Source organism: Tamandua tetradactyla, chromosome 7, assembly GCF_023851605.1.
Source record: "Tamandua tetradactyla isolate mTamTet1 chromosome 7, mTamTet1.pri, whole genome shotgun sequence".
NCBI lineage: Eukaryota > Metazoa > Chordata > Mammalia > Pilosa > Myrmecophagidae > Tamandua > Tamandua tetradactyla.
In genome coordinates, this window is record NC_135333.1 from 45,787,375 (window position 1) to 45,815,162 (window position 27,788).

Genomic DNA, 27,788 nt, shown 5'->3' on the forward strand with positions numbered 1-27,788 from the left:
CTTATAATATCTTTGTCTGGTTTTGGTATGAGGGTGATGTTGGCTTCATAGAATGAGTTAGGTAGCTTTCCCTCCTCTTCAATTTTTTTGAAGAGTTTGAGCAGGATTGGTATTAATTCTTTCTTGAATGTTTGGTAGAATTCACATGTGAAGCCATCTGGTCCTGGACTTCTCTTTTTGAGCAGCTTCTTAATTACTGATTCAGTTTCTTTACTTGTGATTGGTTTGTTGAGGTTGTCTGTATCTTCTCAAGCCAATGTTGGTTGTTCATGCCTTCCTAGGAAGTTGTTCATTTCATCTACATTGTCGATGTCGAGTTTATTAGCATAAAGTTGTTCATAGTATCCTCTCATTACTTCCTTTATTTCTGTGGGGTCAGTGGTTATGTCTCCTCTTCCATTTCTGATTGTATTTATTTGCATCCTCTCTCTTCTTCTTTTTATCAACCTCGCTAAGGGTCCATCAATCTTATTGATTTTCTCATACAACCAACTTCTGATTTTGTTGATTTTTTCAATTGTTTTCATGTTCTCAATTTCATTTATTTCTGCTCTAATCTTCATTACTTCTTTCCTCTTGCTTGCTTTGGGGTTAATTTGCTGTTCTTTCTCTAGTTCTTCTAAGTGGACAGTTAATTCCTCGATTTTTGCCCTTTCTTCTTTTTTGATATAGGCATTTAGGGAAATAAATTTCCCTCTTAGCACTGCCTTTGCTGTATCCCATAAATTTTGATATGTTGTGTTTTCTTTTTATTTGCCTCTAGATATTTACTGATTTCTCTTATAATTTCTTCCTTGACCCACTGGTTGTTTAAGAGTGTGTTTTTGAGCCTCCATATATTTGTGAGTTTTCTGGCACTCTGCCTGTTATTGAGTTCCAGCTTCATTTTTTTATGATCTGAGAAAGTATTTTGTATGATTTCAACCTTTTTAAATTTATTGAGACTTGCTTTGTGTCTCAGCATATGGTCCTCCTTGAGAATGATCCATGAGCACTTGAGAAAAAGGTGTATCCTGCTATTTGGGGTGTAATGTTCTATGAATGTCTGTTAAGTCTAGCTCATTTATTGTATTATTCAAATTCTGTTTCTTTATTGATCCTCTGTCTAGATGTTCTGTACATTGATGAGAGTGGGGAATTGATGTCTCCAACTGTTATGGTAGGTGTGTCTATTTTTCTTTTCAGTGTTTGCCTCATGTATTTTGGAGCATTCTGGCTTGGTCCATAAATATTCGTGATTGTTATGTGTTCTTGTTGAATTGTTCCTTTTATTAATATGGAGTGTCCTTCTTAGTATCTTTTAAATGTTTTACATTTGAAGTCTGATTTGTTAGATGTTAGTATAGCTGCTGCTGCTCTTCTGGTGATTTACATGAAATATCTTTTCCCAACCTTTCACTTTCAGCCTGTTTATCCTTGGGGTCTAAGATGCATTTCCTTTAGACAGCATATAGCTGGGTCCTTTTTAAAATCCATTCTGCCAGTCTTTGTCTTTTCTTTTGGGAATTTAATCCATTAACATTTAGTGTTATTAGTGTATGGGCAGTATTTTCTTCTCCCTTTTTGCCTTTTGGATTTTATATGTCATATCTAATTTTTCTTCTTTTTACCTTTGCTGATAGTCTTCATTTCTATACTCTTCTCCACACCTCTCTCTCCTGTCTTTTCCTGTCTGTCTCTAGTGCTTCTTTCACTATTTCTTGCAGAGCTGGTCTCTTGATCACAAATTCTCTCACTGATTTTTTGTCTGAAAATGTTTTAATTTCCCCCTCATTTTTGAAGGACAATTTTGCTGGGTATAGAATTCTTGGTTGGCAGTTTTTCTCTTTTAGTAACTTAAATATATCATCCCACTGTCTTCTCACATCCATGATTTCTGCTGAGAAACGTATGCATAGTCTTGTTGGGCTTCCCTTGTGTGTGATGGATTGCTTTTCTCTTGCTACTTTCAAGATTCTCTTTCTCTTTGATATCTAACCTTCTCATTCGTAAGTGTCTTGGAGTACATCTATTTGGATCTTTTCTGTTTGGGATATGCTGTGCTTCTTGGATGTGTAATTTTAAGTCTCTCATAAGAGTTGGGAAATTTTTAGTGATAATTTTCTCCATTAGTTTTTCTCCTCCTTTTCCCTTCTTTTCTCCTTCTGGAACACCCACAACACATATATTCATGCACTTCATGTTGTAATTAAATTCCCTGAGTCCCCGCTCGTATTTTTTCATTCTTTTCCCTAAATTTTCTTTTGCTTGTCGGATTTCAGATGTGCCATCCACCAGTTCACTAATCCTGACTTCTGCCTCTCGAAATCTAACATTGTAGGTTTCCATTGTTTTTTTTTCATCTCTTCTACTGTTCCTTTCATTTCCATAAGTTCTGTGATTTATTTTTTCAGACTTTAGATTTCTTTTTGTTCCTTCCTTGCCTTCTTTGTATCCTCCCTGAATTCATTGATTTGTTTTTTTATAATTTTTTATTAATTAAAAAGAAATTACAAGAAAGAAACACAAACATCTGTAATATATGCTCATTCTGTTCTACATATATAATCAGTAATTCACAATATCATCACATAATTGCATATTCATCATCATGATCATTTCTTAGAATATTTGCATCAATTCAGAAAAATAAATAAAAAGACAACAGAAAAATAAAACAAAAACAGAAAAAGAAAAAAAATTTTACGTACCATACTCTGTACCCGCCCTTTCATTGATCACTAGCATTTCAAACTGAATTTTTTTTAACATTTGTTCCCCGTATTGTTTATTTTTATTCCATATGTTCTCCTCATCTGTTGACAAGGTAGATAAAAGGAGCATCAGACACAAGGTTTTCACAATCACACAGTCACATTGTGAAAGCTATATCATTATACAGTTTTCATCAAGAAACATGGCTACTGGAACACAGCTCTACATTTTCAGGCAGTTCTCTCCAGGCTCTCCATTACATCTTGAATAACAAGGTGATATCTACTTAATGCATAAGAACAACCTCCAGGACAGCCTCTCGACTCTGGATCTCACAGCCATTGACACTTTGTCTCATTTCACTCTTCCCCTTTTTGGTGAAGAAGGTTTTCTTTATCCCTTGATGCTGAATCTCAGCTCATTCTAGAGTTTTTCTCAATCCCTTGATGCTGAGTCTCAGCTCATTCTAGGATTTCTGTTCCACGTTGCCAGGAAGGTCCACACCCCTGGGGGTCATGTCCCACATAGACAGGGGGAGAGTGGTGAGTTTGCTTGTTGTATTGGCTGGAGACAGAGGCCACATCTGAGCAACAAAAGAGGTTCTCTTGGGGGTGACTCTTAGGCCTCATTTTAAGTAGGCTTGACCTATCCTTTGTGGGGTTATGTTTCATGTGAACAAACCCCAAGACTAGGGGCTCAGCCTATAGCCATTGATTTGATTTTTGTTGAGGTTTTTCATGTCTATTTGAACATTCTGAATTAATTGCTTCAACTTCTGTATCTCATTTACTTAATGCGATATCTGGTTTGTTGGTTTGTTCCTTTGACTGGGCCATTTCTTCAGTTTTCCTGGTATGATTCCTTATTTTTGCGTGTGTCTAGGCATTTAATTACCTTAATTATTTATTCTGGATATAGTTTTCACTTTTTTTTTATCAAGGATTTTCTTCCTGGATGACTTTGTTGTCTATCTGTTCTTTGACATTCAGTTCAGCTTATTCTAGTCCTGTAGCTTAGGTTTTGTTTAACAGATCAGAATTTTTCAGTTCTTGTTTTTTTGTTTCTTGCCCTGCCTGTATGGTGCCTTCCCCCCCACTTAGAAGGGTCTATTAGAGACCCCAGCTAGATTTTCTCAGACCAGAGTGGTCTCCTCTTAAGAGGAAAGAGTCACCTGTGTCAGTTTTCCTCAGTGGTGAGACCCAGCAGGTTGAAAAGTTTTCCTATGAAGTCTCTGGACTCTGAGTTTTTCCCATGCTACCCAGTATGTGGCACTTTCTGCCTGCAGATCCCACCAGCATAAGGTGATGTGGTACCTTTAACTACAGCAGACTCTCCCGGCTGGGGGCTTGGTTGAGACAGAGGAGAGGTTGTAGGCTGACTTTAATTGCTTCACTTTTACAGGCCCTAGGGCCTGAATTTCTTGAGGGAGGGATTCCACTTGAACTAGCCCCACCCCTCTCCTGCAGAAGCATAGACTCCTGACAAACTCTCAGACAATTCAATTCTACCTATGCCTGGGGCAGTTGGAGCCTGAGAAGCCTTGCGTCTGTATCCAAACAGGAGTCAAGCCATAGAAACACAGCCACAAAAAAGAAAAAGAAAAATCCTTTTCAGAAAATGACCCCCATTCTTTGGGTTTACCAATCAAGAGCAAAGTTGGTACGTTGCTCTGTGTATCTCCAGGTCCTGTATGCCCCCTCTTTTCCTTCAGGACCCCCTTTTATTTTCCTTTTCAAATAAAAAAAACACCTATTTTTTTTTTTCTTTTTTCTTTTTCTGTTAGCCCTGCCCACTTTGCGCTGCGGCAAAAACCAGCGACCTCCGGTTTTACTCAAGGTTCAACTGAGCTGGGCCTATTTTTAGTATCAGAATTTGTTAATTAATTCCACAATTGGAGCTTGGTTGTGCTCCGCCCCGGTACTGGCAAAGTCTTTGTCCTTTCCACTCTGAGAAGCCGCCTGTGGGGGAGGGTCATTGACCACTGTGGTTTCCGGAACTCACGGTTCTGGGTGGGCTCACAGCTGGTCCAGCTGGTCCAACTTGTGTGCGTTCTGTATCCAGTCACTGATGTGGCCCCAGCAGTTATTCTGTACTGTTCCTGGCTATTTATTAACTGCTGTAGACCAACTAAATACCACACCTTGCTAAGCCACCATCTTGGGTTGGCTTGTCTCTCTCAGGTTTGAAGTATAATTTGGCTGGGTACAGAATTCTTGCCTGGAAGTCTTTCTCTTTCAGGATTTTGAATATATCATACCACTGCCTTCTCACCTCCAGGATGCTGGTTGAGTAGTCTGAATTCAGTCTTAGTGGGTTTCCCTTATATGTAGTAGATTGTTTTTCTCTTGCAGTCACTGTGGTGATTTGTTACAGGGCAGGTATAGGTGCAGGCTGGGAATGTTACACCGATGCTCGTGAATGTGGGTGCCCAGAGGCCAGGGAGGATGTAACTGCTGGTGCACTGGACTGGCAGGGCCTAATCCAGGTGTGCGCTGGTCTAAAGTATGGAGCCCTTTGTGCGCATGTGTAGAGCTGTACAGCAGGTTGGCATTGTGTATCAGGGGCAGACGTGACCTGGCTGCTCAGTTCAGCACTTTCTCAGTGCTTGGAAGTATGGCTTAGGGCCATGTGCATGCACAGTTCTAGGACTGCTGTGAAGTGTGGTTCCCAGAGCTGAATGATGTGATTGGGTTCCCATGCACATATGTGGGCCTAGGAGTGCTGTAAACTGATACACAGAGCTCAAAAAAGGGGCAGGGTGAGGCTGTGCAACACTATGGGCAGGGTGGCAGGAGTAGCCTGGGTATGGAGGTTAGTACCCATAGCTTTTATGTGCTGGCAACAGCCTGCAGGGAACAGGTATGGGGAGATAGTGTGCAGGAGTGGTGCAGGAGAGGTGGGTTGGGCTGCACTTGTGCTGGGGATGTGGGGTAGGTACTTAATTTTGGGACTGGTGGGATGGGGGTACCTGGAGCGTGGGGAATGGGAGTAGGTGACGGGGTTCAGATGCGTTGGGTGTGCGGTGAGTTGCTGGTCATGGGGCTGCGCTGGTTAGGGTAGTGTGCTGCAGGAACATGGCCTGGCTTACTTCCTAGTCCCTCGCTCCCATCCATGTACTCCCTTGGGCTCCATTCCTCCACGCCAGGCTCCAGCTTTCCGCCTCTCAGTTCCTCGGCCTCTGCAACCAGGGCTGCCTTATGTGGTGCAGAAGGTTCTCCCAGGTCAGCTGCACTCCCGAATTGCCGCCTCAGTTGCCCTCCTGGTCATTCTCTAACTTTTGGGGGGAAGAGGGCTAATCTTGCTCTTCTCGTTTTGGCCATCTTTCCGGAAGTCCTCTTTTAAGACCATTTTTTTTAAAGGCTTTTTTTCAGTATGTCTACATTCTCCTCGTCTTTGTTTGTGTTTTCCTTATTTTTTATCTTTTTCCGTTAAGAGGGCCATCATTTCCTGTTTGTTTTGCCCTCTTTTGTTGCACTCCATACATTTTAATATTTTAAAATATTAACTTGGGGATTTACTCCTGGTATGTCTGTTTCTTGGTTTTGAAACCAGCTGGTGACAACACGGATTTTCTTCAGCTTCATCCTATCTCTTAGTAAGGTCTGCCAAAGGCAAAGGGCAGTATTCAGGATTTTTCCTGTCTTTCTGGGCCTGTGTTTTATCCTGAGCTTTTTCTTTTTAGTTGATTCCAGGTTCCCCTGCTTACAGGAGTTTGATTGTCCCCTCTGTTTCCCAGGAGACAGACCTCTTTTTCGCTGGTGTTTAAAGCTAGAAGGCATTTGTCTTAGACTGTCCTCCTCTGAAGTTTATTATACTTTTGTTATCCCAAAGGCAGATTCTGGAAAGAAGTTCCCCCTGGAGAGGATTTTCCCAAATTAATCTTAGCCAGCCAAAACAGTGCCAGGGACCCACAAAAGACTGGCTCAAAAGTGCCCTGGGGAAAGGATCTTGAAGAATGCCAAGAGCTTCTCTGAGGGCTCCTCAAAGTTGAGCTTTCCTGGCTTGCTCAGCAAGTGCAACCATTCAGCTGACTGTCCCCCAAAGCCCTGAGGAAGTGCTGAGTCTTTAACTCTCCACCACCTTTGCCCCTTTCCAGGGAGGGCTGAAACAGTGGCTACCCTCAGAGCTGGGACCCAGTGATCCTGTATTCACTAATCAGAAGCTGTGATAAGTGATCAACTGTCCCCATCCTGTTTCTGGAGAAGATTTTTACATCCCTTTCTGTCACCAGCAGCTAGCCAGGAACTGAACACCAGGGTGGCCTGCTGTGAGAGTGGAGGATGGGCTCTGTATGGAGAGAACAGTTTATGTTTTTTACTATAGTTTATCAGCCTCTTCCTCCTGCTCTTCCCTGGAACTGTACAGTGTTCATCTGGCCTCTAGAGTGCCAGAATTGTTGTCTCACATAGTTCCTGCTTGTTTAATAGTTGTTTTGGTGAAAGGACTGAGTTCTGGAGCTCCCTCCTCAGCCATCTTCCTTGGGAGTCTCCCATTATTATTATTTTTAACTTTTTAATTGTATATTATAACATATATACAAAGCAAAGAAAGAAAAAAGCAATAGTTTCAAAGCACTCTTCACCAGGTAGTTAAAGGACAGATCCCAGGGTTTATCATGGGCTACCATATAGTCCTCTCAGATTTTTCCTTCTAGCTGCTCCAGAATATATTCTCCCATTATTTTTTTGTTCTATTTTTTTATTATTTTTTTTCAAATACCAAAAAGCACCAAACAAATGCAAACGTTCTTAACTTTTGATCATTCTGTTCTACATATATAATCAGTAATTCACAATATCATCACATACTTGCATATTCATCATCATGATCATCCTTGGAACATTTGCATCTATTCAGAAAAAGAAATAAAAAGAAAACAGAAAAATTCATACATATCATTACCCCCACCCCTCCCCCTCACAGATCACCAGCATTTCCCTCTAAATTTATTATAACATTTGTTCTCCCTATTATTCATCTTTATTCCATATATTTTACTTGTCTGTTGATAAGGTGTAGATGAAAGGAGCATCAGACACAAGGTTTTCATAATCACACAGTCACATTGTGAAAGCTATATCATTATACAATCATCTTCAAGAAACATGGCTACTGGAACACAGCTCCACATTTTCAGGCAGTTCCCTCCAGCCTCTCTACTACATCTTGACTAACAAGGTGATATCTTTTTAATGTGTAAGAATAACCTCTAGGATAACCTCTCGACTCTGTTTGGAATATCTCAGCCATTGACACTTAATTTGTCTCATTTTACTCTTCCCCCTTTTGGTCGAGAATGTTTTCTCAATCCCTTAATGCTGAGTCTCAGCTCATTCTAGGTTTTTTCTCAATCTCTTGATGCTGAGTCTCGGCTCATTCCAAGATTTCTGTCCCATATTGCCAGGAAGTTCCACACCTCTGGGAGTCATGTCCCACATAGACAGGGGTCTTCCATTATTTTTTCCGTTAAATTTTGGTTTGTCAGATATGAAGGTTGTATCTCAGCTAGTTTTTTGATTTATGATTGCCTGGTGTATATTTTTAAATCTTTATATTTTTACCATTTTGAGTTTTTTTTTCTTCTTTTATTTTTTTTATTTTTAATTTTTTTATTAATTAAAGAAAAAAAAAAGAAATTAACCCAACATTTAGAAATCATTCCATTCTACATATGCAATCAGTAATTCTTAACGTCATCACATAGATGCATGATCATCATTTCTTAGTACATTTGCATCGATTTAGAAGAACTAGCAAAACAACAGAAAAATATATAGAATGTTAATATAGAGAAAAAATACAAATAATAATAATAGTAAAAAAAAAAAGACAGACAGAAAAAAAAAACCTATATTTCAGATGCAGCTTCATTCAGTGTTTTAACATGATTACTTTACAATTAGGTATTATTGTGCTGTCCATTTTTGAGTTTTTGTATCTAGTCCTGTTGCACAGTCTGTATCCCTTCAGCTCCAATTACCCATTATCTTACCCTGTTTCTAACTCCTGCTGGACTCTGTTACCAATGACATACTCCAAGTTTATTCTCGAGTGTCGATTCACATCCTTGGGACCATACAGTATTTGTCTTTTAGTTTTTGGCTAGACTCACTCAGCATAATGTTCTCTAGGTCCATCCATGTTATTACATGCTTCATAAGTTTATCCTGCCTTAAAGCTGCATAATATTCCATCGTATGTATATACCACAGTTTGTTTAGCCACTCGTCTGTTGATGGACATTTTGGCTGTTTCCATCTCTTTGCAGTTGTAAATAACGCTGCTATAAACACTGGTGTGCAAATGTCCGTTTGAGTTTTTGCCCTTAAGTCCTTTGAGTAGATTCCCAGCAATGGTATTGCTGGGTCGTATGGCAATTCTATATTCAGCTTTTTGAGGAACCGCCAAACTGCCTTCCACGGTGGTTGTACCATTTGACATTCCCACCAACAGTGAATAAGTGTGCCTCTTTCACTGCATCCTCTCCAGCACTTGTCATTTTCTGTTTTGTTGATAATGGCCATTCTGGTGGGTGTGAGATGATATCTCATTGTGGTTTTGATTTGCATTTCTCTAATGGCCAGGGACATTGAGCATCTCTTCATGTGCCTTTTGGTCATTTGTATTTCCTCCTCTGAGAGGTGTCTATTAAGTCTTTTTCCCATTTTGTAATTGGGTTGGCTGTCTTTTTGTTGTTGAGTTGAACAATCTCTATAAATTCTGGATACTAGACCTTTATCTGATATGTCATTTCCAAATATTGATTCCCATTGTGTAGGCTGTCTTTCTACTTTCTTGATGAAGTTCTTTGATGCACAAAAGTGTTTAATTTTGAGGAGTTCCCATTTATTTATTTCCTTCTTCAGTGCTCTTGCTTTAGGTTTAAGGTCCATAAAACTGCCTCCAATTGTAAGATTCATAAGATATCTCCCTACATTTTCCTCTAACTGTTTTATGGTCTTAGATCTAATGTTTAGATCTTTGATCCATTTTGAGTTAACTTTTGTGTAGGGTGTGAGATATGGGTCTTCTTTCATTCTTTTGCATATGAATATCCAGTTCCCTAGGCACCATTTGTTGAAGAGACTGTTCTGTCCCAGGTGAGTTGACTTGACTGCCTTATCAAAGATCAAATGTCCATAGATGAGAGGGTCTATATCTGAGCACTCTATTCGATTCCATTGGTCGATATATCTATCTTTATGCCAATACCATGCTGTTTTGACCACTGTGGCTTCATAATATGCCTTAAAGTCAGGCAGTGCAAGACCTCCAGCTTCGTTTTTTTCCCTCAAGATGTTTTTAGCAATTTGGGGCACCCTGTCCTTCCAGATAAATTTGCTTATTGGTTTTTCTATTTCTGAAAAATAAGTTGATGGGATTTTGATTGGTATTGCACTGAATCTGTAAATCAATTTAGGTAGGATTGACATCTTAACTATATTTAGTCTTCCAATCCATGAACATGGTATGCCCTTCCATCTATTTAGGTCTTCTGTGATTTCTTTTAGCAGTTTTTTGTAGTTTTCTTTATATAGGTTTTTTGTCTCTTTAGTTAAATTTATTCCTAGGTATTTTATTCTTTTAGTTGCAATTGTAAATGGGATTCGTTTCTTGATTTCCCCCTCCGCTTGTTCATTGCTAGTGTATAGAAATGCTACAGATTTTTGAATGTTGATCTTGTAACCTGCTACTTTGCTGTACTCATTTATTAGCTCTAGTAGTTTTGTTGTGGATTTTTGTGAGTTTTCGACGTATAGTATCATATCGTCTGCAAACAGTGATAATTTTACTTCTTCCTTTCCTATTTTGATGCCTTGTATTTCTTTTTCTTGTCTAATTGCTCTGGCTAGAACCTCCAACACAATGTTGAATAATAGTGGTGATAGTGGACATCCTTGTCTTGTGTCTGATCTTAGGGGGGAAGTTTTCAATTTTTCCCCATTGAGGATGATATTAGCTGTGGGTTTTTCATATATTCCCTCTATCATTTTAAGGAAATTCCCTTGTATTCTTATCTTTTGAAGAGTTTTCAACAGGAAAGGATGTTGAATCTTGTCAAATGCCTTCTCTGCATCAATTGAGATAATTATGTGATTTTTCTGCTTTGATTTGTTGATATGGTGTATTACATTAATTGATTTTCTTATGTTGAACCATCCTTGCATACCTGGGATGAATCCTACTTGGTCATGATGTATAATTCTTTTAATGTGTTGTTGGATACGATTTGCTAGAATTTTATTGAGGATTTTTGCATCTGTATTCATTAGAGAGATTGGTCTGTAGTTTTCTTTTTTTGTAATATCTTTGCCTGGTTTTGGTATGAGGGTGTAGTTGGCTTCATAGAATGAATTAGGTAGTTTTCCCTCCGCTTCAATTTTTTTGAAGAGTTTGAGGAGAGTTGGTACTAATTCTTTCTGGAATGTTTGATAAAATTCACATGTGAAGCCGTCTGGTCCTGGACTTTTCTTCTTGAGTCAAAGTTGGTTGTTCATGTCTTTCCAGAAACCCGTCCATTTCATCAAAATTGTTGTATTTATTAGCGTAAAGTTGTTCACAGTATCCTTTTATTACCTCCTTTATTTCTGTGAGGTCAGTAGTTATGTCTCCTCTTCCATTTCTGATCTTATTTATTTGCATCCTCTCTCTTCTTCTTTTTGTCAATCTTGCTAACGGCCCATCAGTCTTATTGATTTTCTCATAGAACCAACTTCTGGCCTTATTGATTTTCTCTATTGTTTTCATGTTTTCAATTTCATTTATTTCTGCTCTAATGTTTGTTATTTCTTTCCTTTTGCTTGCGTTGGGATTAGTTTGCTGTTCTTTCTCCAGTTCTTCCAAGTGGACAGTTAATTCCTGTGTTTTTGCCTTTTCTTCTTTTCTGATATAGGCATTTAGGGCAATAAATTTCCCTCTTAGTACTCCCTTTGCTGCGTCCCATAAGTTTTGATATGTTGTGTTTTCGTTTTCATTCGCCTCGAGGTGTTTGCTAATTTCTCTTGCAATTTCTTCTTTGACCCACTCGTTGTTTAAGAGTGTGTTGTTGAGCCTCCAGGTATTTGTGAATTTTCTGGCATTCCGCCTATTATTGATTTCCAACTTCATTCCTTTATGATCCGAGAAAGTGTTGTGTATGATTTCAATCTTTTTAAATTTGTTAAGACTTGCTTTGTGACCCAGCATATGGTCTATCTTTGAGAATGATCCATGAGCACTTGAGAAAAAGGTGTATCCTGCTGTTGTGGGATGTAATGTCCTATAAATGTCTGTTAAGTCTAGCTCATTTATAGTAATATTCAGATTCTCTATTTCTTTATTGATCCTCTGTCTAGATGTTCTGTCCATTGATGAGAGTGGTGAATTGAAGTCTCCAACTATTATGGTATATGTGTCTATTTCCCTTTTCAGTGTTTGCAGTGTATTCCTCACGTATTTTGGGGCATTCCGGTTCGGTGCATAAATATTTATGATTGTTATGTCTTCTTGTTTAATTGTTCCTTTTATTAGTATATAGTGTCCTTCTTTGTCTCTTTTAGTACTTTTAGTGATAACAATCTGTGGTCCATCCACAAATGTCCATCCACACTCCTCTAAGAAAAAACAAGTGTGATGGCAGTCTGTGTATTGAATCCCTTGTGTGGCAATTGGAGCAGCCGACTTCTGGGCCCTCAAGAGGTCAGCTTCTTGGGCATCTTAGTCTGATAATGAGCAGTGTCCACATTAGCAGCATGGACCTCCCAAGGGGCAACATGAGATTTCCATGTGATTAGGGCTGCTTTCCTCTTATCTTCTGCTCTTGTCTTACTCTGCATCTGCTCTTCAGGCATGCTAGCTCTTTCCATGATGGTGCTGAGTCGTCCCCGCTCAGTGCCAGGCCAGGGGCAGTGTGCACATGTCCCCTACGGGGCACCAAGTCATCTGGGCCAAGGTATTTCTGTCCCTTTACCCATGTCCCTCATTGAAGGTCATGCTGGTACTTTGAGGAGTGTTCTATTTTGTGGAGATTGAGGATGAGGCCAGGAAGGTAGAGGGCCACACTGTGAAAGCTCTTTCCTCCCAGTTGACCCTTCAGGCCCCCCGTCCTGGGAAGTTAGGGAGCCTGCATGCTGTGGGGATTAAGAGGCACGGCCTGGACTCTGATTGCTTGGGTCTGTATCCTCTTCCTGTGGTCCTTACAGGAGTGTTTAGTGAGCCCACACAGCATCCATTTACCCAGGAAGACTCCATGTACTGGGGTGGTGGACGTAGAGGCAGAGCCTCTGCTGCACATGGAAGTGGAAGTGGCAGAGCAGAACCATTTGGTTGGCATGGTTGCAGCGGCTCATAGGGTGTTGGTGCTAGCAGTGTCATGGTGGGGCAGGAACAGTAGATGATGAGGTGGTGCTGGCATAAGGAGGAGGGCTGTTGATACTCGGTCTCATCCTAAGTGCTTTACAGATGACATTTTGTTTAATCTTTACCACTAGTAGGACCCTGAAAGGTGAGGAGACCACAAGCCAGAAAGGATAAAACACTTGGCCCAAGTTCCTCTCACCGGCATGCTTTTTTTGTCCTTTCTTGTTCATTTTTGCTTTAACCCAAGCACCAAGGGCCAGATATAGACAGAGGCTTTTGAATCATTTCATGTTTGTTGCATAGCCAACCACCACAGAACCCAGAGGCTGGCAACAGGCACTGTCTAGTTACTCACAGGTCTGTGGGTTGGTACCTGGGCTCTGATTGGAGGGCTCTTCTTTGCTGCATGTGTTGGTGGGGCCCTTACCTGCTTGTGCAATCAGCAGGTGAGCCTGGGCCTGTTCTTGTGCCAGTGGCCATGGGATCCCCCGGCAACAGGAGTAAGTGAGCTGTATGGAGCCAGCTGAGTCAGTCCTGCTGGTCCCATCTTCAGCTGCCCCAGTGGTCAAGCCCAGATTTGCGGGCCCCAGAGAGACGCTAGCTGTGTGTGAGCGATCTGCATGGCTATACTGCAGAGGGTGCATGTGGCTGAGGAATGTAGGGTCTTCTTGCAGTCTACCATACCTGTCTTCTCCCAGCTTTTCTGTGTTGGTGGACTGTGGTTAAAAATGCTCAGAGGGCAGCTGAAGAACCTTGAGGAGCACCGGCTGATTTTGGAGCATTGTTGGATTTTCAGGAGGAGATGCTGTTGGGGGGTGGGGGTTGCAGTGGATGATGGACAGCCTTGCTGCTCGTGCCTTTTGTCCTGGGGGCTGGGGGTGGGGGTGGAGTTGTGGAAGAGAGTGGAGGGGTTTGTGCAGGTAGTATGAAAGTGCCATAGGCCCTTTGAGACCTTTGTCTGGGGGCTCACTTCCCCTACCTCCTGTGGCTGCTGCCCAGAGCCCTTCCGTGGCCTGCAGATGCTTTCTGTTGCTGGTTTTTGGGTTTCCATTCAACCCCTAAAGCACTTCCATTGAAAAAGGGTCAGTTTCAGTTCTGATGTCCTTTGTAGAAGTTGATGGCTTAGAGAAGTGATTCTCATCAGCTGTTACTAATTACCTTTGGACCCATAAAAGGGCAAAGGAGGACTAAAATTCAAATTAAGCACTTGTAATCTAAACTATAGGTCCTAGTGGCAAAATGTTACTGCTTAAAAGAAATTAGCATGTTTAACATTCCTCCAGGAATTTAAATGCAAGATACTTTATAGTTCGTAAAAGAGGCCAGATAGCCAGTGCTTATTGAGAACCTACTGAGTTTTAGACAGGGAGTCCGGAGGTGTGCATAGGTGTGGAGGTGGGATCACAGGGTGGCAGAGATCAAGCTGTGTTGGCTCAGTCTGATGGGGTAAGTGGAATTTTTGTCAGAGGAGTAACTATTTAGTAGAAGGAAGGGCATATCAGAGCCATATAAAAGTATGAAAGTGCATTTTATGTTTGAAGAAAAAACTTCCTTGGGACCAAGTCCAGAAGCACTTGGTCAAAAGCAGCCTGGAAATGTTCTGGGCATGAAGGCCAGCAGAGTTTTTGGAGTGGAGATGAGACAGGACAGACGTGAAAATGTCTGTGTCTTGGAAAAGTGTATTTGACCTAGCAATGACACCACAGTCAAGGTGGAGGCTACAAGGGAGCACAGCTTCCTAACAGACAGCATGAGAGGATTTACATAGCATTGATAGCTTTTTATTTTTCCAAGTAAAGAGGATTAGAAAAGATAGATTGTGTCTCCTATTGCCATAATTTTATAAATAGGAATTCATGTATCTTTGATGAAGTGAGGAGGGCATCAACTCAAGAGTAAGTCTTAGCTTTTAAAGATGTAGGCTTTGTGTTTTTCTTTTTGTGTCAGAGCAATGGAAATTGCTGTACACCAGTCCTGGTCCACAGACTGACCTTCAAGAGTCCCTGGCCTTGTCCAGGCAGAGGCAGTTGAAGCCTGCACAGGCCTGTGATCAGGGATGCAGAGGAATAGCTGGTATTGAGGCAGTTCTCAGGGTGCTGTGATGAGGCACATTGGTGAATGGGTAGCTATAGGGGTAACTCTGGTGTTATTCAGCAAGGCAGGGAGGGTGGATGGGATGTGGAGGGAGAGTGAAGGTCAAGCAGAATGAGATTGAGTCCAGGTGGGGTAGGAAAGGAGACCAAGGAAGCCAGGTCAGCAGAGAGACCAGTGTCAGAGCTGCTACAGAGCCATGTAGCTGAGGGGGTCTGTACTGGCTTTGGTAGCCTGGCCTACAGCATGTTCCCTACTCCAGGCCCAGGGCACTCCGCCCTTTGTCCTTGGGTGTGCTAACTGTTCAAGCTTCTGGACTTTGGTGTCGAGTTACCGAGGGTGGATTCACAGAGGTGGTGAGAAATGACGCCTCTTGTCTTTGTTTGCAGCCCGGTGAGCCATCACCATGTTTTGGAAGTTTGACTTGAACACCACCTCCCATATTGACAAGCTGCTGGAGAAGGAGGGTGTGACGCTGCGTGAGTTGATGGATGAAGATGACATCTTGCAGGAGTGCAAGGCCCAGAACCGGAAGCTGTTGGACTTCCTGTGCAGGCAGCAGTGCATGGAGGAGCTGGTGAGCCTCATCAGCCAAGACCCACCCCTGGACATGGAAGAGAAGGTCCGCTTCAAGTATGTACTGCGCTGTGATCAGGGCCTCACTTTGCTGGGCAGGAAGTGCACAGGGGGCAGATGTGTGAGGAAAGCTGGCCACCAAGGGCTTTCTGGTTGAGATGCGACCTTAGACATCTACCCCAACTGAGAAGTGAGGAACCTATTTGTGTAGGGTTTGGTTTTTGTAATATGTAAGATTTTGGAATCACTATGTTTTCTCATTTTGATTTAGAGTAAGTTTATATGTGGCATATGTTGGGATGTTTTGTATGAAAATAATACTGGGAGAAAAGGACTGGTTCCATGGCATAGAGGCAGAGGGATTTCAGAGTGAGGCACAACTGCAGCAGGCTACACCACCATCAGATAGTTAGGTCTCAGTGGGTGGAGGAGTCCTCTAGAGGGTACCTGGGTTGTCAGGCCATTTGGCCCCAGGAAATGCTTTACTTTGGGGTCTTGTACCCAGAGGAAAAACAGCACTGCTATTCCTGGTACTGACCATTCTCAGAACTTTTTCTGAAATGTTGAATCCAGCAGTTGGCAGGGATGTTAGGAGATGACAGAAAAGGAAGGATAGGTGTGGCAGGTGGTTGGAGCTATAGGGACTGAGCTTCAGGCCAAGACAAAGGAGTGAGAAGCAGGAGGGGCCCAGGCCTGTGGATGTGTATCACTCCTATGGAGAACGGGGACCATGGACCAGCAGGGGTCAGGACAACATGGCAGGCTCAGACAGGCCACTGGGTGGTGTGCAGTTCACACGTGGTGGATGTCATGGAGCAAGGTTGGCACTCTGTGGCCCACAGGTCAAATCCAGCTTGCTGCTGCCCATGCTCTGATGGTCTGTGAGCTAAGAAAGGTTTGCATTTTAAATAGCTGGGGAAAAAAAACAGAGGAGAATAACATTTTGTTATATGTGTAGATGGTATAAAAATCAGATTTCAGTATCTGTGAACAAAGTTTCATTAAGACACAATTTTGCCCCTTTATTTACTTATAGAACAGCAAGTTGCTTTTGCAGTAGAGACTGTCTAAAATACCTGTCCTCTGATGCATTACCAAAATTCATTACCAAGCCCTGCCTTAGGAGGAAGAAAGCAGGTTGTGGGAGGGAGAGGGGCTATGCCTATGGTGGGGGATCATCAGTGTTTTATTGAGGGTGTCCGCTTTTCTGGGTACGGGGGGGAAGGAGCACTTGATGGCACTGAGCTGGGGGTTTAGAATCGGGATGACACCTGCACAGGGGGTTCACCTGTGACCTGGACGTGCCTATTAGCGCCTTTGTCTCAATATCATCTCTAATATCTCCATCCCTTTCACTCCCCAGTTTGGTGACAAATGATATGGTCACCCTTTTCAGGGAATAGTGGTGACAAGTGTGAGTGGGGTGAGCTGTGGGCAGGGACAGCTATGGATCAGGGTTTCAGGAGGTTTTCATAGCCAGAGAGTTTGGGAGAAATTAGTAATACAGCAGGACAGTAGGAGAATTATTAACTCTGGGGATCCATCTTATATAAGTAAGCAGATAGAACTGGGGTAAACAGATGAGCTCAGCTGTACATAAGATTTACGTAGCTGTGCCAAACAGTAGACATCAACCACTAAAAAGTGGGATATTACCATACAGATGATAAGGAAGGTTGGGAGGAGGGGTGGTGACAGGAGAGTTCTGTCTCCATCTTTCATTATAGGAATGTCAGTTCATAGTATCTAAACTGAAAAATCAGGGAGAAATGTGTCTGCATATTTTCCAAAGATGTGGAGATGAGGAATAGAGGAACAGCCTATGGAGCTTACGGCTATGGCCTCTGTGGAGCGCGACTTCCGGGGGGAGGGAGCCAGGGGACCGCAGCCTTTCATCACGAGCCCTGTCACAATATTTGGCCTTGTAAACAGTGTGTACATATTACTTTGGTAAGAAAAATTAAAACAACTTCTTTGAGAAAAGAAACAGGATGGGTGGGTCGATGCAGTGGCAGCTCAAGGAGAATGTAGAGTCCAGACTGTTTTTCATGGATGGAAAAATATAACTGTATGGGGTAGCTAGGAGCAGCAGGCTTCTCTGTTGAGGTGCATGACTTTACTCCACCGTCCACTGCCAACGCAGGGCTGGGCTGGGCCCCCGGTCAAGGTGTGTGTACAAGGCTCAAGCCAGTGCTCCTCGGCCTGGCAGTGCCGTGCTGTCCAGATGGTGCTGGCAACTGCATGTGTATAAAGCTACCTGTGTACCTTTACACGGTAGGGTCAAGCGTTGTTTCCCCATAGGCACTTCAAGGTGCGGCTATGGAGAGACTCTTCCTTAAAGTGGATAATTTGCCGGGTCTCCTCAAGGAAGTGCACAGAAAGCCTGCCTGCAGTTCCTTTCCCCAGGAGTTGCCACCCAGAGTCGAATGCTACAGCCAGGGCCCCACTCTAGCACCAGGCTGGTGCCCCTGGCCTTTTCCCTGAGGCTCCTCACCGGTTTGCCTATCAAACTCTGGATCATTTGAGAAATCAGGCAAAGAGCCCAGTAGACAGAAAACAGAGGCCTTCTGGTACCAGCTTTAGCTCGGTGCAAGAGGATCGTGTGCAGCCCTGGCCCAGGGTACTTCCTCATCCAGATCACAGAACTGGAGCTGCCTCTCCAGCACACATGGTGAAGGCTCAGCACTGGCCCCCACGGGAAGACTACCCTGAAAAATCGTGTTGTGCTAAGAGAGAGCAGAAAGCAGGAAGGCTCAGTTAGGTTGCTGCCTCCCCCTGGGAAGCAGTAAGCTAGGAGCAAAGGAGACCAGGTATGCTAGTGTCATGGTGGCAAGGCTCTCTCTCCATGGAAGGAGGCATCAGGAGTGGAAAGGAACCCCCACCCCCATCCTGTCCCTGTACCCTGCCATCAACCCTCCCAAAGCACTCATACCCCCTCTGGTAACCCACTGTTCCCAGATGCCTGCCTTCCTCTTTTGGGTTTAATTCCCATGATAAATCTTATTTTCTGGTAGCTGGCTGACAAAGAGCACATGGGTTGTGTGGGAGGTGGAGTGTGTCTGAGAAGGCCTTCTCCTTTCAGACCTGCCTGGTGCTCTCTGGTTTAGAATTCTCGATCGTACACCATTTCCCTGTAATTCAGAAGTCTCGGTTGTCTTCTCATTCTTAGCATTGCTGCTGAGAAGTCAGACATAAGCCTCCCTGACTCTATGCATGTTTCTTCCCTTGGAGCAGCTCGGCCCTCTTCTAGCACTGTTGTTTTGAGTTTACCAAAAATGTGAAATTTTTGTCTTATTTTTTTGTTGTTTTTCATTTATTGTGCTGCACACTGGTGGGCCCTTTTAGTCTGTACATTCATGGCCTTCAGTGCAGGGAAATATTCTTGTGCTGTTTCTTAGATAAAAGTCCCCCTCTGGTTTTTCCTTTCTTCTGTCTTTCTGGAATTTCTAATTGAGTTTTAGGTCATCTGAATTGATACTCTACTCTTCTTATTTTTGCTCTTACTGTCATGTGTTTGCCTTTTTGTTCTTTATCTGAGAGACTTCAACTTCTATTTTCCCATCTTTCTGTTGGTTTTTAGAAAGTTTTGTTGTGGTAAAATATACATGCCATAAAACTTACCATTTTAACTCTTTTAAGTGTACAATGCAATGGCATTAAATACATTCACAGTGTTTTATAACCATTACCACTATCCATTTTCAGAACGTTTTGATCATCCCAAACAGAAACTTTTTGCCCATTAAGCAAGAACTTCACATTCTCCCCTGTCTCCTATTTTCTTATTTTGCCTATTCTAGATAGGTCATATAAGTGAAATCATAACACTAATTTTCATTTTGTGTCTGGCATATGCCACTTAGCATAATATTTTCAAGGTTTATCCATGTTGTAGCATGTATCAGAACTTCATTCCTTTTTGTGGCTGACTATACCATTGGTATGTATATACCATATTTTTTTATCCACTGTGTTGAAACAACACTCGATTGTTTTCACCTTTTGACTATTATGAGTAAAGCTGCTGTGAATATTCGTGTAAGAACATCTGTCTGAGTCAGTTTTCATTTCTCTTGGATAGATACTCAGAATTTGGGAATACTGGGTTATAAGGTTATTGAATATTTAACTTTCTGAAGAACAACCAGACTGTTTTTCACTACGGCTAGCACTTGATATTTCCACCAGCAATGTACAAGTTTTCCAATTTCTCCACGTCCTCATCAACACTTGTTATTATCTGTCATTTTAGTAATAGCTATCCTTGAGTGTGTGAAGTGGTATCTCATTGTAATTTTGATTTACATTTCTTTAATGACTGAAGATGTTGAGCAACAATTACTTGTCTGTTGGCTATCTGGATATCTTTGGAGAAATGTCTAGTTAAATCCTTGGCCCATTTATTAATTGGGTTGTTTGTCTTTTTGTTATTGAATTGTAGGAGTTTTTTTGTTTTGTTTTGTTTTTTTAATATATTCTGGATATTAAGACCTTATTCAGACACATGATATCCAAATATTTTCTCCCATTCTATGGGTTGCTTTTTTACCCTATTAACAGTATACTTTTTATTTTTAACTTTTTAAATTGTATAGTATAACATACATACAAAGCAAAGAAATAAAAAAGCAGTAGTTTTCAATGCACTCTTCAACAATTAGTTGACAGATCCCAGAGTTTGTCATGGGCTACCATATGATCCTCTCATATTTTTCCTTCTAGGTGCTCCAGGATATAGGAGGCTAGAGGGCTTAAATATTTTTTTATTGTCACAGTTGACTTTTTTTTCGGGGGGGGGGAATAACATATATACAAAAAAGCTATAAATTTCAAAGCACAGTACCACAATTAGTTGTAGAACAAATTTCAGAGTTTGACATGGGTTACGATTCCACATTTTTAGGTTTTTACTTCTAGCTGCTCTGAAATACTGGAGACTATTGAAGGCAAGGTGGCAACTTAGCGAGGTGTGGAATTTAATTCGTCCTCTAGAGCAGCTAGTAAATATCCAGGAACAAGACAGAACAACTGCTAGGGCCACATCAGTGACCAGACACACAGCGTACCCCAATCTGGACCAGCTGGACTGGCTGTGAGCCCCCCACAGAATGGTGAGTTCCCCAAGCTGCGGCAGCCGGTGCCCCTCCTCCACAGGCTGCTTCCCAGAGGGGAAAGGAAAGAGACTTTACTAGCAGTAGGGGCTGAGTGCAACAATACTCCAAATGTGGAATTAATTAACAAATTCTGACTACTAAAAATAGGCCCCTAGGTCAGCTGAACCTCCAATAAAGTGGAGGATGCTGTTTTTTTGCCCCAGCGCAGAGGGGGCAGGGCTGACAGAAAAACAGGTTTTTTTTGGATCTGAAAAGGTCTGGGCCATGCAGGAAAGGAGCAGGCACATAGGATCTAGAGATACACAGAGCAACATACCAACTTAAGCTCTTGATTGGCAAAGCCGAGGAACAGGGTCTGCTCTGAAAAGGATTATTCTTTTTCTCTTTTGTGGCTATGTTTCAATGGATTGATTACTCTTTGGATAGAGCTGCAAGGCTTCTCAGGTTCCACTGCCCCAGACATAGGCAGAATTGAGATTATTTGAGAGCTTGTCAGGAACCTGTGCCTTCCCCAGGAGAAGGGTGGGCCCAGCTCAGGTGGGATTCCCTCCCTCAAGAAATTCAGATCCCAGGGTCTGGAAAAATGAAGCAATTAAAGCCAGCCTACAACCTCTCCTCTGTCTCCGCCACGCCCCCAGAGGAAGAGTCTGCTGAAGTTAAAGGTACCATATCACCGTATGTGGTGGGACCCGCAGGCAGAAAAGCACCACATACTGGCTGGATAGGAAAAAAACAGAGTCCAGAGACTTCATAGAAAAACCTTTTAATCTGCTGGGTCTCACCCTCAGGGAAAACTAATTCAGGTGACTCTTTCCTCCTGCGAGGAGACCAGATTGGTCTGGGAAAATCTGACTGAAGTCAATAATACCTAAGTAGACCCTCCTAAGGGGTGGAGGAAAGGCACCATATAGGCAGGGCAAGAAACAAAAAAACAGAAACTGAAAAATTCTACTCTATTAAACAAAACCTAAGCTAGAGGACTAGAATAAGCTGAACTGAATGTCAAAGAACAGATAGACAACAAAGTCATCCAGCAAGAAAATCTTAGGGAAAAAAAGTGAAAACAATCTCCAGAATGAACTAATTAAGGCAATTAAATGCCTAGATGCCAGCAAAAAATAATGAATCATACTAGGAAAATTGAAGAAATGGCCCAGTCAAAGGAATAAACCAACAATTCCAATGAAATACAGGAGTTGAAGCAATGAATTCAGAATGTTCGAACAGACATGGAAAACCTCATCAAAAATTAAATCATTGAACTGAGGGATGATATAAAGAAGGCAAGGAAGGAACAAAAAGAAGAAATCAAAAGTCTGAAAAAACAAATCATAGAATTTATGAGAATGAAAGGCACAGTAGAACAGATGAAAAAAAGCAATGGAAGCCTACAATGTCACATTTCAAGAGGCATAAGATAGGATTCATGAACGGGAGGATGGGATATCTGAAATTCAACAAGCAAAAGAAAATTTAGGGAAAAGAATGGAAAAATATGAGCAGGGACTCAGGGAATTGAATGACAACATGAAGTGCACAAATATATGTGTTGTGTGTTTCCCCGAAGGAGAAGAGAAGGGAAAAGGAGGAGAAAAAGTAATGGAGGAAATTATCACTGAAAATTTCCCAACTCTTATGAAAGACATAAAATTACAGATCGAAGAAGTGCAGCATACCCCAAAGAGAATAGATCCAAATAGACATACTCCAAGACACCTACTAATCAGAATTTCAGATGTCAAAGAGAAAGAGAGACTATCAAAAGCAGCAAGAGAAAAACAATCCATCACCTACAAGGGAAACCCAATAAGACTATGTTTAGATTTCTCAGTAGAAACCATGGGGACGAGAAAAGAGTGAGATGATATATTTAAGATACTAAAAGAGAAAAACTTGCAACCAAGAATTCTATATCCAGCAAAACTGTCCTTCAAAAATGAGGGGGAAATTAAAACATTTGCAGACAAAAATTCACTGAGAAAGTTTGTGACCAAGAGACTGGCTCTGCAAGAAATACTGAAGGGAACACTAAACACAGATAAGAAAAGACAGGAGAGAGGGGTATGGAGAAGAGTATAGAAATGAAGACTATCAGTAAAGGTAAAAAGAAGAAAAATTAGATTTGACATATAAAAACCAAAAGGCAAAATGGTAGAAGAAAGTACTGCCCGTACAGAAACAACACTAAATGTTAATGGATTAAACACCTGAATCAAAAGACATAGACTGGCAGAACAGATTTAAAAACAGGACCCATCTATATGCTGTCTACAGGAAATGCATCTTAGACCCAAGGATAAACGTAGGTTGAAAGTGAAAGGTTGGGAAAGATATTCCATGCCAATAACAATCAGAAAAGAGCAGGAGTAGCTATACTCATATCCAACAAATTAGACTTCAAATGTAAAACAGTTAAAAGAGACAAAGGAGGACACTATGTATTAATAAAAAGGAACAATTCAACAAGAAGATGTAATAATCATAAGTATTTAAACACTGAGCCAGAATGCTCCAAAATACCTGAGGTAAACACTGAAAAGAGAAATAGACACATCCACCATAATAGTTGGAGACTTCAATTCCACACTCTCATCAATGGGCAGAACATCTAGACAGAGGATCACTAAAGAAACGGAGAATTTGAATAATACAATAAATGAGCTAGACTTAACAGACATGTATAGAACATTACACCCCACAAGAGCAGGATACATCTTTTTCTCAAGTGCTCATGGATCATTCTCAAGGATAGACCATATACTGGGACACAAAGCAAGTCACAATAAATTTAAAAAGATTGAAATCATATGTGGTAGTTAGATTCAGTTGTCAATTTGGCCAGGTGAAGGCACCTAGTTCTGTTGCTGCGAACATGAGCCAATAATACGTGAACCTCATCTGTTGCTAATTTACATCTTCAGTCGGCTAGGAGGCGTGCCTGCTGCAATGAATGATGTTTGACTTAACTGGCTGGTGCTTAAATGAGAGAGCGCAACGTAGCACAGCCTAAGTAGCTCAGCATACCTCATCTCGGCACTTGCAACTCAGCCCAGGCCTTTGGAGATGCAGAAAGAAATCGCCTCGGGGAAAGTTGTTGGAATCTAGATGCCTGGAGAGAAGGCCAGCAGAGACCATCCTGTGCCTTCCCACATAAGAAAGAACCTCAGTGGAAAGTTAGCTGCCTTTCCTCTGAAGAACTAACAAAACAAATCCCCTTTTATTAAAAGCCAGTCTGTCTCTGGTGTGTTGCACTCTGGCAGCTAGCAAACTAGAACAATCATACAAACTACTTTCTCAGATCATACAGGAATGAAGCTGAAATCAATAATAGAGTGCCAGCAAATTCACTAATATATGGAGACTCAACAACACACTCTTAAACAACCAGTGGGTCAAGGAAGAAATTACAAGAGAAATCAGTAAAAATCTTGAGGCAAATGAAAATGAAAACACAACATATCAAAATTTATGGGATACAGCAAAGACAGTGCTAAGAGGGAAATTTATTTCCCTAAATGCCTATATCAAAAAAGAAGAAAGAGAAAAATCGAGGAAGAACTAGAGAAAGAACAGCAAATTAACCCCAAAGCAAGCAAAAGGAAAGAAGTAATGAAGATTAGAGCAGAAATAAATGAAATTGAGAACATGAAAACAATCGAGAAAATCAACAAAACCAGAAGTTGGTTGTATGAGAAAATCAATAAGATTGATGGACCCTTAGCGAGGTTGACCAAAAGAAGAAGAGAGAGGATGCAAATAAATGCAATCAGAAATGGAAGAGGAGACATAACCACTGACCCCACAGAAATAAAGGAAGTAATGAGAGGATACTATGAACGACTTTATGCTAATAAACTCGACATCAACAATGTAGAGGAAATGAACAACTTCCTAGGAAGGCACAAACAACCAACATTGACTCGAGAAGATACAGACGACCTCAACAAACCAATCACAAGTAAAGAAATTGAATCAGTCATTAAGAAGCTGCTCAAAAAGAGAAGTCCAGGACCAGATGGCTTCACATGTGAATTTTACCAAACATTCAAGAAAGAATTAGTACCAATCCTGCTCACATTTTTCAGAAAAATTGAAGAGAAGGGAAAGCTACCTAACTCATTCTATGAAGTCAGCATCACCCTCATACCAAAGCTAGACAATGATATTACAAGAAAAGAAAGGTACATTTTTCTTTTACAGCCAAATCTCTTTAATGAATATAGATACAAAAATCCTCAATAAAATTCTAGCAAATCAAATCCAGCAGCACATTGAAAAAATGATACACCATGACCAAGTAGGATTCATCCCAGGTATGCAAGCATGGTTCAATATAAGAAAATCAATTAATGTAATACACCACATCAACAAATCAAAGCAGAAAAACCACATGATCCTCTCAATTGATGCAGAAAAGGCATTTGACAAAATTCCACATCCTTTCTTGTTGAAAACACTTCAAAGGATAGGAATAGAAGGGAACTTCCTCAATCATTATAAAGGAAATATATGAAGAACCCACAACTAACATTATCCTCAATGGGGAAAAACTGAAAACTTTCCCCCTAAGATCAGGAACAAGACAAGAATGTTCATTATCACCATTGTTATTCAACATTGTGTTGGAAATTCTAGCCAAAACAATTAGACAAGAAAAAGAAATACAAGGCATCAAAATTGAAAAGGAAGAAGTAAAACTCTCACTGTTTGCAGATACTATATCGAAAACCCTGAAAAATCCACAGCAAAACTACTAGAGCTAATAAATGAGTACAGCAAAGTGGCAGGTTACAAGATCAATACTCAGAAATCTGTAGTGTTTCTATACACTATTAGTGAACAATCTGACGGGGAAATCAAGAAAAGAATTCCATTTACAATTGCAACCAAAAGAATAAAATATTTAGGAATAAATTTAACTAAAGATATAAAAAACCTATACAAAGAAAACTACAAGAAATTGTCAAACAAAATCACAGAAGACGTAAATAAATGGAAGGGCATACCGTGTTCATGGATTGGAAGACTAAATATAGTTAAGATGTCAGTTCTACCTAAATTGATTTACAGATTCAATGCAATACCAATTAAAATCCCAAAAGCTTTTCAGAAATAGAAAAACGAATAACCAAATTTATCTGGAGGAGTAGGGTGCCCCAAATAGCTAAAAATATCCTGAGAAAGAAAAATGAAGTTGGAGGCCTCACACTACCTGACTTTATGACCAGTGGAATCTTCAAATAGAGTGTTCAGATATAACACTCTCATCTATGGACAATTGACCTTTGATAAGGCAGTCAAGCCAACTCACCTGGGACAGAACATTCTCTTCAATGAATAGTGCCTAGGAACTGGATATCCACATGCAAAAGAATGAAAGAGGATCCATATCTCACATCCTATACAAAAATTAACTTGAAATGGTTCAAAGACCTAAACTTTAGATCTAAGACCATGAAACTGTTAGAAGAAATGCAGGGTAATATCTTATCAATCTTATAATAGGAGGCGGTTTCCTAGACCTTTCACCCAAAGCACAAGCATTGAAGAAATAAATAAATAAATGGGAACTCCTCAAAATTAAACACTTTTGTGTGTCAAAGATCTTTGTCAAGAAAGCAAAAAGACAGCCTACACAATGGGAGACAATATTTAGAAATGATATATCAGATAAAGGTCAAGTATCCAGAATACATAAAGAGATTGTTCAACTCAGCAACAAAAAGACAGACAACCCAATTACAAAATGGGCAAAAGACATGAACATACACTTCTCAGAAGAGGAATGTGCTGGTTTGAAAGGATATATGGACCCTAGAAAAGCCACGTTTTAATCAAAATCCCATTTCACAAAGGTAGAATAATCTCTATTCAATACTGTATGAAACTGTAATCCGATCATCTCCCTGGATGATGTGATTTAGTCAAGACTGGTTGTTAAGCTGGATTAGGTGACAACATGTCTCCATCCATTTGGGTGTGTCTTGATATGTTTCTGGAGTCCTATAAAAGAGGAAACATTTTGGAGAAAGAAGGAGATTCAGAGAGAGCAGAGAATGCTACAGCACCACGAAGCAGAAAGTCCATGAGCCAGCGACCTTTGGAGATGAAGAAGAAAAATGCCTCTTGGGGAGCTTCATGAAACTGGAAGCCAGGAGAAGAAGTTAGCAGATGATGCCGTGTTCACCATGTGTCCTTCCAGATGAGAGAGGAACCCTGACCGTGTTCATCATGTGCCTTTCCAGATGAGGGAGAAACCATGACTGTGTTCACCATGTGCCTTCTCGGATGAGAGAGAAGCCCTGACTGTGTTCGCCATGTGCCTCCTCACTTGGGAGAGAAGCACTGAACTTCATTGGCCTTCTTGAACCAAGGTATCTTTCCCTGGATGGATGTCTTTGATTGGACATTTCTATAGACTTGTTTTAATTGGGACATTTTCTCAACCTTAAAACTGTAAACTAGCAACTTACTAAATCCCCCTTTTTAAAAGCCATTCCATTTCTGGTATATTGCATTCCGGCATCTAGCAAACTAGAACAAGGAAATACAAATGGCCAAAAGGCATGTGAAAAGATTCTCAACTTCGCTGGCTATTAGGGAATTACAAATCAAAACCGCAATGAGATATCATCTCACACCCACCAGAATAGCCATTATCAATAAAACAGAAAATGACAAGTGCTGGAGAGGATGTGGAGAAAGAGGCACACTTATCCACTGTTGGTGGGAGTGTCAAATGATACAACTGCTGTGGCAGGCAGTGTGGCGGTTCCTCAGGAAGCTAAGTATAGAATTGCCATATGATCTGGCAATACCATTGCTAGGTATCTACTTAGAGGACATGAGGGCAGGAACACAAATGGAAATTTGCACACCAATGTTTATAGCAGCATTATTTACAATTGCCAAGAGATGGAAACAGCCAAAATGTCCATCAACAGAAGAGTGGCTAAACAAACTGTGATATATACA

General features: G+C 41.1%; 1 protein-coding gene across 15 annotated transcripts in view; it reads left to right on the forward strand.

Annotated features, from left to right (window-relative positions):
• Nucleotides 1-27,788, forward strand: part of PPP6R2 (protein phosphatase 6 regulatory subunit 2) — a 215,024-nt gene that overhangs the window by 105,252 nt on the left and 81,984 nt on the right. For 10 of the 15 annotated variants that reach the window (XR_013179386.1, XM_077169280.1, XM_077169281.1 and 7 more), the window contains one exon: nt 15,513-15,756. Coding sequence is in view for 11 of the 15 variants with exons in the window: in XM_077169280.1 (XP_077025395.1) it covers nt 15,530-15,756 (227 nt within the window). In the remaining 4 variants the exon portion in view is untranslated. Of the gene's footprint in view, nt 1-1,109; nt 1,160-15,512; nt 15,757-27,788 lie in introns of those variants that run through there. The other 5 variants (XM_077169282.1, XM_077169289.1, XM_077169293.1 and 2 more) reach the window with 5 other exon arrangements.